This window comes from Aulostomus chinensis, chromosome 4 (assembly GCF_037954235.1).
Source record: "Aulostomus chinensis isolate RoL2024-O1b breed Wild chromosome 4, RoL_Achi_v1.0, whole genome shotgun sequence".
Taxonomy (NCBI): domain Eukaryota; kingdom Metazoa; phylum Chordata; class Actinopteri; order Syngnathiformes; family Aulostomidae; genus Aulostomus; species Aulostomus chinensis.
Window position 1 is genome coordinate 10,938,101 of NC_141323.1, and position 18,525 is coordinate 10,956,625.

Consider the following 18,525-nt stretch of genomic DNA (forward strand, 5'->3'; position numbering starts at 1 on the left):
CAAGCTAAATATACATGTGGCCGGCTCTGTCTGCTGTCTGAAGTCACAAAGAAGGGATGCAGCCATAAAAAGGCATTTATGAGCCTCGACAGCAGTTTTTGAGTACTTGAAGCTACAAATACACCTGTCAGGTATCACTCTGATCCTAAAAACTGAGTTCACAGTCAAACAAAGTGCTCACTCTCTCTCCGATCTCAGTCTGGTCCCCAAAAGGCAGCAGGTCAATATCGAGCTGCAGAGAGCAGGCGTCAATCACAGCCTTGTACCTGGAAAACGTGACGTCATCACAGGAGACCCATCATATACAAAAGCTGAGCCATGAAAATGGTTTTGAAAATCCAAGCTCTCACGTGAGCATTGTTACCCACAGACATGATGTTCTGTTCACTTCAGCATTAAAAAGAGATAGAATCGCCAGAAGAGGTCAGCGGGGAGATCTTACCTCTGTTTGTTAAATGGGCTTCCAAAAGTGATGTTGTCCTCCACTGTGGCGTTGAGCAGCCAGGACTTCTGAGCAGCGTAGGCCACAGAGTATCGGTTCTTGCTGATGCGTGAGGGGAAACAGTGGAAAACAGACATGTAAGAACAAGGCTCTTTGTTCATAAAGCCTCAGAGAGCGGAGTACCGAGTCTGCTTTCAGGACTGGAAAGGAGAAATTACTTTGTTTCCTTCACATTTTTTTCCCAAATGTTGTGTTTAAATTACAGCTGAGTATTTGCTTTGGTAGCAAGAGATGTGCAATAATCTGCGGGCCAAACGCGCTGCTGCTGATTGCATCGTCTACACAACCGACACATCTTTAAGCCGTTGATTCTGAAATGTTTGTTTGTATGCTTTTTATTACCTCCCCCATCCACTTGTGACAATACAATCCACTCCGTTTTGTTTCACTGTCTGTGAATGGAAAGTCCCTGTCAGATCAGCACTCCTGTTCTAATCAGCTTTATGAATGTGGAACCCAAACATCAGAAACAAGAGGAGAGATGGTGGCGTGGTCACTCAACTGCAACGTGGGAAGATGTCAATTATGAGACATGATGATGGATCAGGTTAATGATGAGCTGTCAGTCATCAACAACACCAAAATGGATAAAACAACAACAACAACAACTTTGCTGGGAGTCCTCTGGGAGCAAGTTTCACTCCTCTCAAGAACAGGACAAACACACTAACTAATTACAACACACGAACGCCGGACTCCCAGCTGTCAAAAACACAAACCACTGCACGATGACAAGCTGTAGCACAACACCAAGTGGTAAACGTGAAGAGCAACAAGACGAGCAGAAGAGAGTCTGTTAAAGCTTGATGGCTGCTGCAGGAAAAAACACTGACTTGCAATAGCAAAATAACTTGAAAAAAGCAAAAAAGAAATCCCACCAGGGCTGCAATAAACAATTATTTTCAAGACGGATGAACCGTTTTGTCTATAAAGTGTCAGGAAAATTTGAAAAATGCAAATCACAATTTCTCAGAGCCCAGAGTCCAGTGTTGTTGGTTTTTTTTTTTTTTTTGGTCCATCCAAAATTCCCAAAATCCAAAGACTCTTTATTTTCTGTCATTCATGACAAAAAAGTATAAAATCCAGATATATAAGATTTATATCATTATATGTATCCAACATTTGGCACGAAAAAAAGACTGAAACGATGAAATGGTTTGCTAAATAAGAAACAACTAGTTTATTCTCTGTTTGTACGCGTTAATAAGCAACAGCAAATCAAATGTAGCAGCTGCTGAGAACAGTACTTTCTCCTGAATGGAATGAATGAATGTACGGAGTTAAAACCTATGGAAGTAGGAGGGGGCGGACGATGGGGGTGGGCAGCAGGACACAGAACGAGGAAGTTATACCTCCTGGTTTCTTCGTCAAACGCCTCTGACTCTGTCCAGCTGTCAAAGCCACCAATCAGCATGTTAGAAGGAACCTCAGGCAATAAACTGTGTATATACTGAGCGACAACATGCGACAGCATGAAGACCCTTTCACACACACACACACACACACACACACACACACACACACACACACACACCAAAGCTGAACTTATCAGGACGAGACCCAGCAAATTAGGGAATGAGTCCGACAGGATTTGTGCCTGGTTCGCAACACCGTTTTAGCCTGATTACCCACTTTCTGCGTTTTCAAGCTCCCTGTCAAAAGGCTCGGGTCACGAGTGAATCAATGGCTTCAGCCAGACGAAAGCTCACAGATGACAACAACCAAAGTTATTCTTTCGTGCCAATCACAGTCACAATCACGTGAATCAGTGGCACGTACAGCTAGAATTGCTTATTTCTCAGAAACATCTATTTTTGAAACACGAGGTCCTGTCTACTGTATTTCCCGTGTAACTTCTCATGCATGTGTGTACATCATTTGGTGCCCAGATGCACCCGTCTGGAAAACACAAGTGCAGTACTTCAGTAGTATTTAGTATGCTCAGATAGCATGTGAGAGTTTTCAGTCTGGAATCTGGAATATGTACCTCTTAGAACGCCAAAGAGATTTATTCTGCGGAAATGTTAGAGTATGTAAGCAGAGTGCATACTGAGCGTGTAGCGCATAATGTGAGCACGTGTCTGATCGAGCACGTGGGAATGGAGCCGGCCGCTGGCACCCGGCTGTGAGGAACAACAACCGCTTCACACAAGGATGCCAATAAATCTGTTGACCTGAAGAGACGACAAGTTTCAAGAAGTTCTGGGACGCCCCGTCAGCCATAGTCCATGTCGTGTCTCTTGCAGTCCACACAGATGCCAAACCAAGCAGAGTAACTCCAGGAGCCGAGGACAAGTCTGACACCAGCAATCTCTCAGTGTGATGTATGTGTGAAAGGGTAACTCCAGAAAGCAGCTACACACAGAAAATAAAACCGACTTCTTGTATGTGACAGGACAATGAGGCAAACCAAGTGGAGCAGACGGGTGTGTTTTCATGCCAAACCTCAGACGAGGAAGATGTGAAGTTTGCCTGCCAGCAGTTAATCAAATTAACCTTCCCACCCAGAGAAGAAGCGCCGTGTCAGAGATGCAGTCATTGTCTGCCTGTGATAATTAGGTTTAGTGGCTACTCCGGACATAATTAAGTTTTTTTTCGCACATAAAAAAACAATGTGTGTGCGATAATGGCAGCCTGGGTTAGAAGGTTAAGTAGATTCAGAAGGCCTTGGAAGGATGAGATCCGGTACAGGTGAGTTCAGGAGATTTTAGCAACACTTTTGAACACTGTCAAGCTGATCAAACTTCCTTTTTCAAATCTGCCCCTGTGGATGTGGAGCCTTTCTTTTCAGTTGACTCTGGGTGAGGAGACATCAATGTCTCCTTGTGGTTGTTTGATTCATTTCTTTCATTCGTTGGCAAAAGAAAAGACGAACGGCATAAAATGAGCATAAAAAGTTCTGAAAATCATACATGAAAAGGAGCAGACAGAAGAAAAATCTGATCGAATCGGCGACTCGGATGAAAGTGGACTAAAAGTAGTTTCAGTTTTACTTTAAGAGGTTAGAAATCATCATCTGTTTAATGTGAGAGTCCTGGCAACAGACATTATGACCTGCTCTTGTTCTGATAGCAACACAGCGCTAAATCCAACTCAAACTACTTTTTATCAGCAACATGACAATGTGATTAACGTCCTATTATGTTTAGTCTTTTAATCAGACTGAAGGAGCCGTCAGCGTCTCACAGCTGGACAACAAATGAGTACGTTGCTTCTTGCATTTTATTCTTGCTAAAATAGGAGTTTAAGTCAGTTAACTGAAGACATATCAGCTAAGACCTTCACAGTCCAAAGAGACAATGAAATCCACTAAAAGCCCGGGATCACACACACTGCATGACTTCCCACTTCAACTGCCAGGCCGAATAAATGAGCCAGAGACTCGTGAAAACGCTGCCGAGAATGCAGGTTTGCACAGTAAACAAAAAATGGAGGCTAGAGATGTAGCAGCAGCTTTTGTATGCGCCACCATCAGAGAATACAGACCACTTTGCAGGTTGCAGAGGGATTTAAAGCTGAATGTATCAAGTTCCTTTACTTATACATAGGAGACAAGGCTAGGCTAGGCTAGCACTAGCGACAGCAGGCATGGTGGTTGAGATGATCATGACAAGCTAACGGCATATAATCGCTCCTTCCTCTGTTGGCTCCTCACGGCACGGATTCACAGATGGGTTTGTCATCATCCAACTGCATCCGCAGTGTTGTGTTTGATCCGCTCATCAACTCCTCACACACTCACAGACTTCTGTGCCTAAACTACAGCAGGCGAGCAAGACTTCGCTTGTGAATCCCGTATGAAATCCTTTATGAAAGTTTACCTCCTATTTGAATGAATGAAAATAAGATCCGGAGTGTGTAAGTGATGTTTTCTGCAGGAAGAAGAGAGAAAGTACCTGATGTTCCCATCGTGGACCATCTCACAATCAGGCAGCCTGACATGGCAAGAGGGCAGGAGGTCAAGAGACAGAAACCACACACAAACTCAGGCAAATAGATACACACACACACACACACACACACACTCACTCACTCACTCAAACACACACAGAGCAAAGATTAGTGGGAAGCTCGAGTCAGCAGTCAGGGTTTGGAAACCTGAATAGAAACTGCAGTGGTGTTGCTGAAGTCTAGGAAATTAAGATGTTTTAAAAAAACAACAACACAACAACCACACATCAATACGACAAAATCCACTGCAGCATTTAAAATATTACCTATTCAAATTTTTAAATATTTAGAAAACATTCACTTATATCAAGCCATACATGGCAAAAAAAACATAAACATTAATTCATTATGCCAAATTAATCCAGTTTACATGGAAATCCCATCTCTTGAGTAGAAACTGTCTCCTAAAACCATTTTGCTCCTGAAGCGGTGGGAGTGAGTCTTCAGCAAACTGTTGACATGTGTTGCAAAAATGGGAGATGAGCATCATGCTTCCATCGACTGGTTTGGAATGAATCAAATAGGCGATGTAACCCTGCCAGAAGATGACGGTGTCGGCGCGACAAACAGAGAAGAAGAAGAGTGGGAGTCCACCTGCGAGCAGTTTCTTCAGTTGCAATCGCTTTTAAATCAGAACCAGCCAGTATCTGACACGTCGCTGCTCTCCAGAGACGGAGGTAAAGTTTGAGAAGATTTGCGACAATGACAGCGGTGAAAAAAGCTGTCCGAGCACAAGTTCAAATTCAGCGTTTATTCTAAGTAGAGGTTCCCAAAAACCACTCCAAGCCACCATTGCTAATGCGTCACTGTGAAATGCACGTGAAAATCCATTGGTGGGGCCGAGGTCAAGTGGTCTCGACCAGCCACCCTACAAGGGAAACTCAGCGGCAGCCTCTCCTCCAGTGTTAAAAAAGCTAGCAATTTACCCAAGCCAATGAATGACATTTGCTTGTTAATGTTGCCTAACAACTAAGAGAATTTTTATTGTTTCAATCCAGCTAAAGTAGCACCAGACGCTGGATAATACTGGAATGTCGTCAGTATCGTCAGAAACTGGCAATTGTTTTCGGGGTCGTCCGCGCATCCCTTTTTACACGAGACAAAGTCTTCAAATTTTGCCAAAAACACCATCATAGACAAAAGGATCAAATCCTACTCGGTGGTCAAAGGTCAAAGGTCACTGACAGACTGAAAAGACACACACACACACACACACACACACACATACACACACACACACACACACTGCAGAATATGTCTGAAGCAAAGTTGGGCCGATGCTCACGTCTCCTCTTCTTTGGTCATCATACTGAGAATGAGCTAATATCTGACGCAAGACTCAAATTGAGTGTAAGATTTTTTTGGCGGCGTTTCCTGATAAAATAAACATCGTAATCAGATTTTCCAATGACAATTATTCAGTGGCGGTTTCAGTGTCGCGGAAAATAAAGGCCTACCGATGTACCTGTTTAAATCTAAGCTAAACAGATCCACACTGATGCACTGAAATCAGTCTCAATAAAACTGTAGCACCAGTGTGAGGGTGGCAGCCACTCTGGAGAGAGTCTGTGTCATAATCAAGCTGTTATTTCATGAGATGTAAGTAATCTGACAAAAAAATGTGTCCGTCACAATGAAACCAGACAAACAACCATTGACGAATGACGCTGATCTGGTAATTGCAGCATCAACGCCTCGTGTTATTCAATACTTATGAGACGTTACATTTAACTGAGTGAGAAGCTTTCAAAGCCCATTAAATATGACCGCGACTGTGCTTGGTTCATCTTTCTTTTTCACAAATGAAAACCTCTTTAGAGCAGCAGCTAACTGATTCAATAACTCACACAGTCATTTAATTTCATTCCAACCACCAGAGCAGAAAATTGAATTATCGTGACATTTGTTCCTGGACACTAATAAACAGATCATCTGTTTCTGTCAGTCAGTATCATCATCATCATCATCATCATCATCATCATTTCTGTGCTGATCAAAAGATAACAAAGAACAATCACAAGCATCACTAGATTTTTCTGTGCTCTAACAAAATCTAAACATTGCACTGCAATCAAATGATCAAAGCTTTAAAAACGGTTCATTTTTGACATTTGAAAGAAAGAAATGCAGGAAAACTGACACATAAAACGTAGCAGCGCAAGATTAATACGTTTATATTTTCCTGCGTGCTGCAGTTGTGACGACTTACTTGCTCCAGTAGACTCTTCCATTCATGGTCTGCATCTCACCCAGCATGGCCAGCAGCAGAGAAGATTTCCCACAACCCACCTGGCCTACAATCATTGTCAGCTGACCTGGGGGGGGCATAAAAGATTGAAATGGGTCACGTGACAACCCTTCCTGCTCCCTAAGTGTTAATTTCTGATTTCCCTCATCAAACAGTGATGATGGGAGGACGTGGACATGGCTAAGTTTAGGGATTGAGATGCTGTACGAGCTCACATCCAGGTCTACTTGTAGAAGGAACTACAAGTTAACATACCATCTGTTAGCTTGTGGCAGTGGCTAACACCAGCCCCGCTTGAAAACAGAATCCAGTTGCAGTCGCGCTATAGCTATGTGGCGCTAGTAGCTATGTGGCGCTAGTAGCTATGTGGCGCTAGTAGCTATGTGGCGCTAGAAGCTATGTGGCGCTGGTAACTATGTGCCGCTAGTAGCTATGTGGCGCTGGTAGCTATGTGGCGCTAGAAGCTATGTGGAGCGAGTAGCTATGTGGCGCTGGTAGCTATGAGGTGCGAGTAGCTATGTGGCGCTAGAAGCTATGTGGCGCGAGTAGCTCCTTGTTTACCACTGCGGTGGCTCCTACAGAACAGGAGCAGAACAGTCAGCCAGTGAGGGGCCGATTAGCTCCTGTACATGTCAGAGTACTTTGATTCCCAAATGTAGTATTTAGGTGTGTTAGTCTGACTTTGAAAAGTACAATGTCAGTTGGATAGCCATGTTTAAATATATTTTAAAAATCAATTTCTGGTCAGATAAAACTTCTTTGAACATTATGTAAACGGACTGTGTGAAGGTGGATGTTAAATCTTAAAATGCCAAACACACACTTTGAAAGACCTGTAAGTCAATCTCTCCAATGATTGCGTTCATATCCTAAAGTTGACCCCAGTACAAGTATAACTAGGACTCAGAGCCAGAGTCTAAAATAGTCCCTGAAGATGTGAGAACTCGCCTCGATGTTCTAACCCTGTAAAGACTCTTCAGTCACGCACTCAAATGAAAAGACAGAACACTCATCTCATTTACTCCAAATGACATTACACCAACAGCTGGCCCAACAACAAATCCAGTTTGTCTTAGTAGCATGACCGTGATTGAAAGCAAGTCGCCTCCCAGGGGAGGAAGATGCAAGTCTGTGCTACTCTACACGATCCATCTGTTGTCAGCCTCTCGAGCATGACCTGACACTTGAGATTTTACTGCAGTGGGACTCTGACACTCTTGCAGCACGTCCACATGTTTCATTCAAGGACACTTGGACAAGGTCCCTGAGAGAAAGCAGGGATCGAACCAGCAACCCTTCCGTTACTAAACAGCGACTCTCCCTCCCAAACTGTTCTGCAGGATGGTGGCGTACCTGTCGGGATGCAGATGTTGATGTCAGACAGTGTTGACAGGTTGCTTCCCCAGGTGAAGAATCCATTGGTCACCTGGATGTCAAGATAAAGAAGTAAATTCATTTGCAGGTTTTGTAAAAGGTCATATTTGCAGCATCAATATTTTTACAAGATAAACCTATAAAATATCCTTAAAATATTCAAACTTTACTGTTCAGTAAATGAACCTTTCGCACACCTTGATTGTGTGCTTTTTTCTTGCTTTGTGTCCACCTTCCAGAGTAAAGGCCCACTTTAACTCTTGACCCAGAATTTGAGTCTTAAACTGCATGTTGGATGCCAAAAACTGCACGACGCATGTTGAGACACATACTGCGCTCATGGTTTGAGCAGGACAATCATCCCAACAATCGCAGTACTAATATTTCACAATTCAAAAACTGGATGGCTCTTTTTAAATTCGTGTAACTGGCCTCTGTGTCTAATCCCCGTTTCCTGATCTATCACCCGGCTTCCCACTAGGACCCTGTTTACATTCCTCCCATCTGTTGCATTTATTTGTTTATATTATGTTTATTTTATCTGACAACCCCCTCCCCAAAAGGCTTCTTCCAGTTTCCTTCTCCCCTGGACAAAGATCCCCAAAGGCATCTTAGAGATAAGATCTTTGTTTCTTTGTGCAGAGATCATTTAAAATAAACTCACTCCAAGCTGTTTCCATACAGTGGGACGTGACATTTGGATTTTCTTGTTCGTAAAGAATCTTTTACACATCTCTAATAAATCTAATCTCATAAGCAGAACAGACTTAAAGAATGATGTGAGTCAGACTCGCAGCCAGAAAGCCTTCCCTCCTATGTGGAACCACGACAGGAATTAAAAAGTTACCAACAAATAAAAACTGTGTTCCAGTTGTCCATCGGCACTCAAACAGCAATGTAGCCCCTGATTGGTCCTCATAGTTTATGACATCGCTGGTAAAGCAGAATGATGAAAAAAAAAAAAAAGAGTAGTGGAAAATAACATTTCTTGAAGCTACAAACTGTGAGTTAATATAATAAACTGCTTTCAGTGCAGTCTTTGCAGGAATAGACTCAATAACTGCAAGTAAAGAAGAGGAGGATGCTGTGGTGGAGCTTCTCAGCAGAAAAGAGTTTTTGATGAGGGAGCTTGTCTGTCACGGCAAGTACACGCTGTACTTCCATCAACTGGTTTGGAGTGAATAAATCAGCCTTAAGCACGACTGTGGCTGTAACAGTAGAAGAAGAGGAGCTGTCGACCAGTGAAAGAGAGGTCGTAGTGGACGTGTTGCCGCGGTCCGATGGTGAAGACAAGGATTAGGAATATTCAGCCGCGCAATGAGCTGACCAGTCACATGAGCTAAAGATTCACTTTGTCTGACTTTATCTGAAGAACGGGTTTTCCATCTCCTCCTCTGCAGATTTACTTTGGAAACCACAACAAGAGAGCATAACTTTTTTTCAACTTCAGCTCATTTCCATCAACTTTTTCTGACACACGTGTTCTTCAAAACGCGCATCATGATGCAGCGAAGGGGACACGACCGGTTGTAGATGGGAAGGGATCCAGGCGTGACTGCAGAGGGCAACTTTTGAGCTTGTGAGATACAGATGGTCTCACCAGGCTATCAGATTCCTCTGCTGAGAGAAAACAGTCAAGTTTGGAGTCAAGGGGGAAGACAGAAATGGAAAGATCAGATATCATCGAAAACAAGGAAGGGGAGTGAAGGAGAACAGGAGAGGAGAGATGCAAGGATATGGAGAAGGAAATGAGAGGTTAATGGGGTCACTGCCGTAACACCAGAGAAAAATGATCATTCGACACAATGTAAGAAGCTGCAGGAACTGGTTTACAAGGACACATTATGGAGTGTCCTCATGACCGGGGGCTGTGGAGAACGTGAGCCTGGTTCTTCTGTGAAACTCTTCTGGACCTCTCTAACGCACTTGTGGTTTAATATGTGCTGATCCCAGCTGCTAGGTTCAAATATCTAGCAGGACGGCTCCCAGAAGAGCTGAGGGACTGGAATGACCGGGTGCCCAAATACTGTAATTCCTAAAAGATCTTTTTTTTTTCTGATTAGCTGCTAGACTCCAACACTGACAGGTCTATGTGTATTAAGAGTATATTCCACTGCCCCACCCCCCTTCTAATTATCTGGTAGCGTCACTCCACAGGGAAGAAACAGGAAGACGGAGGGGCTGAGAAAATGCTGGACACATTCACAAGGCCCTTTACGGGGCAACAAATTCTCATGTGAATCCTAAACATCCTGAGATGGGACAGAGTGCTCGCTCGCTCGCAAACTTACGTTGCATGTATGATCGTATGCACCCAGAAAACAAATCATGGATGCAGAAACCAGGATATGAAAAAGCTCTTGAAGAAATTCAATGGCTTATAAAAAAAATAAAAATAAAACTACTGGTGGAAAGAGGAAGGTGCTGTCTCTGCACAATCAAACCATCACTGAGCCAAACCAGGAGATGAGCTGTCTTCCAAGGACAAGTTTTACGAAGACATGTCTGAAAAATGCAACCTGTTGGCTGTTGTGAGGGTTTTCCTCCGCTCTGGGCCCTTCCTCTCTCAGTGCCCGTGCAATACAGCAGTCGATCATTGGCGATGTACAATTTCAGAGAAAAATGGAGGAAATGGTGTAAAAAAAAAAAAAACCCAGCAGCGTTCTCTACACCTGAAGAGAAGCTACTTCCCTCAATTTCCTACACAGCAGATCTTGTACAGCTGCTGTACAGTTATACAGCACGTACATGTTCTGTAGTTTACACATAAAACAAACCCCTTCTCATGAACAACTGTTCATATTTCAGATATGGATTTGCAGTGTCCAGACTTCATACTCTCGTCTTTGCCTAACCCAGCTTTAACCCCAACATGTGAACTTTGACCCTGACCTTTACAGCCACATCGTCAGTCTCAGTGGGCCTCATCGGTCGCCTGGTCGGCTGCTCGTAGTTGTCCATCTGGTAACGCATTGGCTGTTTCCTGTTGATGGCTTTAGTCTTCGGGGGTTAATAAAATGACAGGAGATGTAAAGTTAGCACTGATTCAAGACTGATAACGCTGCTCCTGTTGCTGACCCCGCGAGATCTTTTAAAGATGCTCTGGGAAATGTCCAAAATATAAAAATATTGATTGAGACTGAGCAAAAATAAAGTATGATGTGAAAACCCGTGTCGGTGAATGAAGTGTGTGTGTGAAGTGAGTGAAGCAGGTTCATTCTTGCCACTCACCGTCCCCAGGTGTTTTTTACCAGCCTCCAAGTTAAACGACATGTCTCCATTTCTCCAGCTGTCGTCTCCAATTTCGTCACTCTGGAGAAACTCGCCCAGCTTCTGGACACTGCAAACACACACACGCACAAGTAGAGTCTGATTGTGACGATCATAACAATCTCCCGGGAGTTTAGAGTTACTCTTCCCTGCTGTCAGGTTTCCGCCGTGCTCCTTTAATTAGATTTACCACTGCAAACCTCATATATTTTAGTTAGACGGCACCTCCAGTTTGTCTTCCTTGTATATTCATGTCCACATCCCCTTCTCCGTTAACCCAAACAACATTGTACAACATTATTTACCCATTTACACTGAGAGTGTAAATGGGTGAAAGTGAAACTGTATACACTGTGAAGCATGAGTCCTTTTGCAGTCCATAAAATGGCAAACATGGCAGCAGTTAGACATCATCTGGGGGGCCAACGTTAACCCTACAAAATTTCTTGTTTTTGCTGCCACTGAGAAAAGCCAAAGTGCAAACTATCTCATTTATATGTTAAATAGGGCGGCACGGTGGTGCAGTGGTCAGCACTGTCGCCTCACAGCAAGGAGGTTGTGGGTTCCAGTCCCGGCTCCATCATGGGGTCTTTCTGGGTGAGTCTGCATGTTCTCCCTGTTCCTGCGTGGGTTCTCTCCGGTACTCCAGCTTCCTCCACAGTCCAAAGACATCAAGAGGGGACCAGGTTAATCCAGACTCTAAATTGACCGCAGGCGTGGCTGGGAGAGCCAATGGTTGTCTGTCTATATGTGTTGGCCCTGCCATGGACTGGTGACCTGTCCAGGGGGAACTCCGCCTCTCACCTGAAGGCTGCTGGGATAGGCTCCACCCCCACCACCCTTAACAGGATAAGCAGTAGAAAATGGATGGATGAGAAGGTGAGTCAATGAAAACTGCTATAAATGCTCACCTGACCAGAGCCTTGACAGCAAATCTGACAACTGTGGAAAGCAGGAAAAGAGGTGTGACCAGGATATGGAACAGAGCCAGAGCGGCAAAGGCCTCTGAAGAACTTGGGCACTTCTTATAGATGCAGTGATACGTCACAAAGGTCTACAAGAAAAACGCCACAGTTCAGTAACACTTGACTTTGACTGCAATGTCACATTGCTGTTGGAGAATTCAGAAATGCAATATGAAAAACATTGGCAGTGTCTTAAAATATCCTGACATGAAAGCCATACTCCAGTACTCACCAATAGGTTTCTTGAGCCAGATTAGATGTGTGACTCCAGAGAGCAGAAAGAGCCGTCCACATATATTCAGTTTGACGCTAATGGTGACTGAGGCTGAAAACAAAGAACCCTTCTGGTTCGGTGATCATCATCCAGACGATACGCTGGACAGTTTGGATACAAATGTTTTAGGTAGTTTTGTGGTTTTTAGCCATCAGTCCTCACTTAGCTTCAAGATCAATATAGATGGCGGGTTTTTCCTGCATTCTGGAGTCACAAACAAGTAATGCAGGAGGGAAAAATCATATTTGTGATCTCAAGACACCAATCAGTGAGTACTTCAAGGGTAAAATGCAGTCTTTGTGTGAAGCATTGCTTTAAAACTAGCTTACCGCAAGAACAGCAGCGATGGGAATTGCCGCATTCATGAAAACTGCACAGAGAAAGAGAAGAAACATTTTAAATGTAACGAGAGGGCTCTCGCACTGTCGGGTGCTCCTCCCTAATGATCGAACTAAAACAGGAAAGACACACAGTATCAGTGACATGCACTAAACCAGGTATTCAAATGAATACACTGACATTGACAAAATCACCAGTAACTGCATGTGCATCTTTACAACATGTTTACAAGTGCTAGGTGATGAGTGTAAGTTATGTCATTTTCAAGGTGATGAACATTTAGCTACAACACTCTTCTTTTATGGGTGCTAGCTAGCTGCAAACAGACAGCAGCATCCCGGATGTCTTGGCCCGGAGGCCACAAAACTTGGTTCTGAGATCGGTCGGCATCTTACTTGACATGGATGTGTAGAAAGCGAAGGTCTTGAGGCTGGTGAGCTCTTTGTTTCTAGTTTCCTCCACACTGCCACAGAAGATATTCTCCCAGGCATACAACTTTAGCAACTTGATGCCCTTTAAGATCTCTGTGGTCTTTTTTAGCCGATCTGTAGAGTGTTCCTGCAAGAGACAACCGCATCTTGTCTTGCGTTCATATGAAAAATTAATGAAAGAACATCTTCAAAAAGGTCTTCGGGGAATGGGTTAAGCTGCAGAAACCTAACCATCAAATAAGAATGCCGCTTACTAGTGTGCTTTTCTGTGTGTCGGCCAACTTGGTCGCGATGAGGTATTGAACCGGAGCCAGTAAAACTATGACAGAAGCTCCGACTAAGGCACTCTCGCCCAACAAATAGAAAAGCAGAATCACTCCCATCACAATCTGAAAAAGAAAGGAATAAATCTCCAATGAAACGCTGCGTTATACATTTTTCCCACTTGAAAAAGACACTTTTACCTGTTCATATGGAATTTCAGGTGATCATACCTGTACAGGCATGGCCCACAGGTTTGGGCAAAGGAAGAGGAACCACATGAGCTGGTTGGTCTCTATGGCAACCAGGTTGTTGATCTGTCCCAGAGTCATCTCCCCCATCGACATGTTGGACGTGGACAGCCGCAGGATTTTGTTGTAAATCATCGCCTGGTTAAGCAGGACATGAGTTCTTTGGATGCACAGGGATTAACATCCAAAGTACAGATTTCTAGCAATTTGCGCTGCACTCTCATATTGTATTCCAAAAAGTTTTGGCAAATATTGTGAAGGAATTTTTTAGCTAAATGATAGAAAACGAGAGGGTGAGCACAAACCATAGCCTGGGAAATATGACATCATGAAAACAGATCCTATTCCAGATCAATTCCAGAGTCCAAATTAATGTTCCTCAACCATATTTCATCCACACCCACAACTTTTGGGCGTTCTTCTGTTACATGGAACTGATCATCTCCAGTGATCACATGACCTTCTCAGCGAAGGTGAAAATGACATTCACTAGGTGTTACTCACCAGCAGGGCACCCCGTAGGTTGATGCCTGTCTCTATGGTCACATAGTAGGAGGCTTGCAGGAACGTTCTCTGCAGGATTAAAGCCAGGAAGAGAAGAACAGCCAGAACCGAAGTGTTCTGCAACAGCTCCGTTGACGACATGAAGGCCACGCCTAAATGGAACTCCTACAATTAAACATACGCAAAAAACCATTCAACTTTAACATAAGTTTATGGAAAAGTAGTCCTCTAGTCTGGGTCAATCATTTGACCTCACTATTTAATCAACAATTAAATTCAGACGCAGCTCACTCAGCGCAGCCTCTTCGTCAGTGGCCGCTACATCCACAAGCATCATCTCTCCAACAGTAGCACAATATAGAGACCAAGGTATTTTGTCTTCTTCTCACAGCTCTATCACCTCCAGCCAGGAGGGCTGTGGTCTCAGGTGAGGGGTCAGACTAAGAGGGACAGACCCAAAGAAAAAGGAGTACAGTGACCCCGTCTGCAGGAAGTCCAGCGGAAGCCCGGGGCTCCCATCTGAAGGCAGGCCCAGGGGCTTAGTGACCCTTGGCCAGGAAGCGCTTGTCAGCATCACAGCCTGAAAATTGGACATGGATGCTTCTCCCTCCTGAAGACAGACCATGTAAGGGGAGAACTGCTGGGGTGAGTACGCTGCCATCGGCCTCAACAGACCAGACTAGAGCAGTAGATGACAGATCATTGACCAAAGTGTTGGCGCTCATCAAAGTGGGTGGATAACTTTTGTAAATTGTTCATCCCTCCAATGGAGACTTGTAGAATCTTTGTCAATGTGCACTGAACCTGGCAGGTCGCGGTGGTCCAACACCAAACTGAGACACGTTAAAGTGTTTTTTCCTTCAGATTTATTACCTGTAACTCCGTCTGATGCTCCGCAGGCCCTCCCTGGGTATTAAACTGACACGGAGTGTGATGTGAGTGGGGAATTTTCCATGTCACTCAGAAATGCAGCCCTGCTCTCTATCTCCACTGCCCGTTCTACTCACTTTACCGTGCGGGCACGGACCCGTCAACAGCTCACATCCAATGTCTAATACAACATTCGGCCAAATGGACACAGTCAGAATATATTGTCAACGAGAAAAGCATCTGCTCTGCCTCTCGCTGTGGTTGTTTCTCCATCACAACCTTTAGAGGAGGCTGAAGTCTGATCAGCTCCACCTCTGTTTGCCAAATGGATCATCAATAAACATCTGTGTCCTCTCACTTTATTATTGGAAAATTAGATCATCCTTTATGAGCTCCAAGACGGGCAAATTCCATCTGCAAACGGGTAACATAGAGCATCAGAAGGCATTAAATAATAAACACAGGAGGGTAGGAATGCAATAATAAGGTCAAATATATACATGAGAAAATCTACACAAAAACAGTCAAACTAGATAAACTACATCACAAGTGTGCTCCTCAACGTTGTGCGCCTGTCACAGGGACCTGACCTTGGAATACCTAAATGTTTCAGGTCATCTTTGCGGTCATCCAGCGGCGGCTATTGGAGTCACTGTGGTTTGAAGTGATTAAAACCTGTAAATAAAACACTTACTCTCCCATGGATGAAGAATATACGACTGCTACATGTCGCTGTCCTTTCATCGCTAGATTTGGACATTTTTTTTTGACTCGTTCAAACAGGGTTGAGAATTTCATCTAGGGTTAAAAATGAGGTCAAAGTTGTTAAGGGCCATGGCAATGGGTTTTAACATGATAATCATGACATTACAGGAGTATCATCATGTCAGATACACACACTGAGACATTCTGTCTCAGACATGATGCTTGGGACCAACGCCTCAGTGACATCACACTGAGTGAGTCATTCATTGGTTGGCTGGACCACCCAACACCACTGAGGGGCTGGACAACTTACAATGTCGCACTAATTTGCGCTCAACGTCCAATAAAATGATCTTATGTAAACACATAGATCAGAGTTGGTTCCCATGGATGTGTTTACAGCACCAGCAAGGCCAGAATACAGGTTTATTAAGTGATTCCTCCAGTGAGTAAATGCGTGACGTTGCTGTCTCTGTCACAGTTTGAGTCATCGCAGGCGTTCTGGATTTGACTCTCCTAAAACAACCGGCCTGTTAATTACTTGACGCACAGAATCTGTCTTCTCAAAATTCCTTCATGACAGAATAAAAAGAAGACTGCTGCTCCTGCGGTTCCTGCTTCAAGTTTCCGCTCCAGCCGCAATTTTGAAAAATATCACAGCTCCACCTACGGGTGAAACTGTGACAAACGCTACAGACATCCCCATCCGTGCAACTTTGCTGAATTTGTTTCCATTGAATTTTTTTAACTTACTTAACAAGAAGTGTGATGGTTTTTCACTTGCAGCCAGAAGGTGCAGCTATCAGCACCGTGCTTTAATACTCGGTGTACATTCTCATGGAGAACATGTGCACCAAGTTGCATCTGATTAAAGAGAAGAGAATTATTGAAATATCATGTTGTACTGTAAATCCTCTAATAGATGCACAGGCCATTATTTACTAACTGCTCAGGGTGCCAGGCACTAATTCGTTCCTGTCGACCACGTACCCGCCATTACTGGACGTAAACAGAATACCAGCTACTATTAGGCCCATGTCATGCATGAAGCCACATCCTCAAAAGTCTGGTATCCAATTAAAGACTTAAAAAAACGACATGTACAACGTTACGTTTGTCACAAAATATGTACTGACAGCAGCGTAACTGTTTTGGAAAAATTCAAAAATGGCCGGGGGAAGACTTAGGTGAAAATGGCCGTAGCCTGTATAAGTCAACATGTCATCATTCAGCTCCTTAAACAACACAAAAACATTTCAGCAGCTAATTTAAATAATGTGAGGTGACATTATTTCTGCCTAATACGGAGCCCGGAAAACGTTCTCCAGCGATGACCGGGAGACATCATCATACCGACCCCCACCTTTACCTTCTCTGCCGTGGTCATGTTGATGTTCAGGTTCTTCACGATGCCAGAGATGCAGAGAGGTCCTGCAAAGCCCAGCAGGTCGGCCAGATAGCGGAAGGTGCTGCTGAGCAGGATGGGATGGCCAAACGCTCGGTACATGGAGCGCCAGATGGACGGCGCTCGCTCCGGGTCCTCGGCAGTCTGTGCGGAAAAGAGATTCACAAAAGGGAGGGACATTATTCAACTGATCAAGTTGATCAGGTTGATCCAGCATTATTCTTGAGACGTCACAAACATTGCACACAACATATGGTGCGCGAGTCCTGCTCTTGTTTGCTGCAGGGTCTCTGTGGCCAAGCCCACCACACACATGCCTCGAGTGACTCACCCTCTGGTCCTCGTATGCATCTTTGAGGCGCAAGTAGTTGGTCAGAGCTCGCATAGCAATGGGAAGCTTGCCGATCTTCTTCAGCTCTATGGGCCTCTTATGAGCCCCGATGATCAGAGGATTCATCCACCAGTAGGTTGCCTAAGAAAAACATCCACATGTCTATGAAGGGTTTTTAACTTACTGCCTGGTTCCAGGACTCCTTCCTGCGTCACTCTACAATACAGGACCTCACAAGGTAAAGCTTTCAGATGATATTAAAGGATGCTGGCCAGCAAATTGTGTGACTACAGACTGAATCGAAGTAAATCTCTACGTGCTTGTAAATCAGTTCAACATGATGGTACCTTTGACAGCAGGTTGACAAACGGCTGCAGAAAGCGAACGCCCAAATCCTGCAAATCTTCAGGTGGCTTCACCTTCTGAGGGTTGGCAAAGAATACGTATTTCTGGAGGGAGACAAATGATGCACATGAATTGATGCAAGATGGGTTATGAAAACAGTCAAAACACTGCCATTCTTTTCTTTTTTTTTAATGTCTTCCAATTCGATCTGTCCCCCGCCTTTGTAGATAAACATACAGCACAGGAGGAAACGTGCTGACTCACCCTGACTCGAATGACGTTGATCTCCACGGCCATCAGTAGCCCGTACAGGACCACTAACAGGGCTGTGATGCAGAACCTGAGGTGCCTCGGCCCCACATCGTGCATGGCAAATTTCCATAACTTGATGGACTTAGTGATGAACGCCAACACCCAGTAGATGAAAAGAACTGAAAAGAAAAAGGAAATAAAGAAGGTAATCATGAATGTTCCACTCAGAGACAACCCCATTGCAACT

At 44.2% G+C, this 18,525-nt stretch overlaps 1 protein-coding gene across 6 annotated transcripts in view; it reads right to left on the reverse strand.

Moving 5' to 3' along the window:
• The window catches only part of abcc9 (ATP-binding cassette, sub-family C (CFTR/MRP), member 9), a 48,754-nt gene that overhangs the window by 23,377 nt on the left and 6,852 nt on the right, over positions 1-18,525 (reverse strand). For 3 of the 6 annotated variants that reach the window (XR_015112454.1, XM_086201723.1, XM_086201724.1), the window contains 18 exons: positions 18,291-18,457; positions 18,029-18,130; positions 17,682-17,822; positions 17,315-17,494; positions 14,371-14,535; positions 13,849-14,004; positions 13,609-13,743; positions 13,319-13,481; positions 12,914-12,954; positions 12,257-12,399; positions 11,307-11,415; positions 10,968-11,075; positions 8,055-8,127; positions 6,663-6,768; positions 4,399-4,437; positions 1,855-1,893; positions 443-544; positions 182-266 (listed from right to left, as the gene is read on the reverse strand). Coding sequence is in view for 4 of the 6 variants with exons in the window: in XM_086201723.1 (XP_086057849.1) it covers positions 182-266; positions 443-544; positions 1,855-1,893; positions 4,399-4,437; positions 6,663-6,768; positions 8,055-8,127; positions 10,968-11,075; positions 11,307-11,415; positions 12,257-12,399; positions 12,914-12,954; positions 13,319-13,481; positions 13,609-13,743; positions 13,849-14,004; positions 14,371-14,535; positions 17,315-17,494; positions 17,682-17,822; positions 18,029-18,130; positions 18,291-18,457 (2,054 nt within the window). In the remaining 2 variants the exon portion in view is untranslated. The remainder of the gene's footprint in view (positions 1-181; positions 267-442; positions 545-1,854; positions 1,894-4,398; positions 4,438-6,662; positions 6,769-8,054; positions 8,128-10,967; positions 11,076-11,306; positions 11,416-12,256; positions 12,400-12,913; positions 12,955-13,318; positions 13,482-13,608; positions 13,744-13,848; positions 14,005-14,370; positions 14,536-17,314; positions 17,495-17,681; positions 17,823-18,028; positions 18,131-18,290; positions 18,458-18,525) is intronic. The other 3 variants (XR_015112455.1, XM_086201726.1, XM_086201725.1) reach the window with 2 other exon arrangements.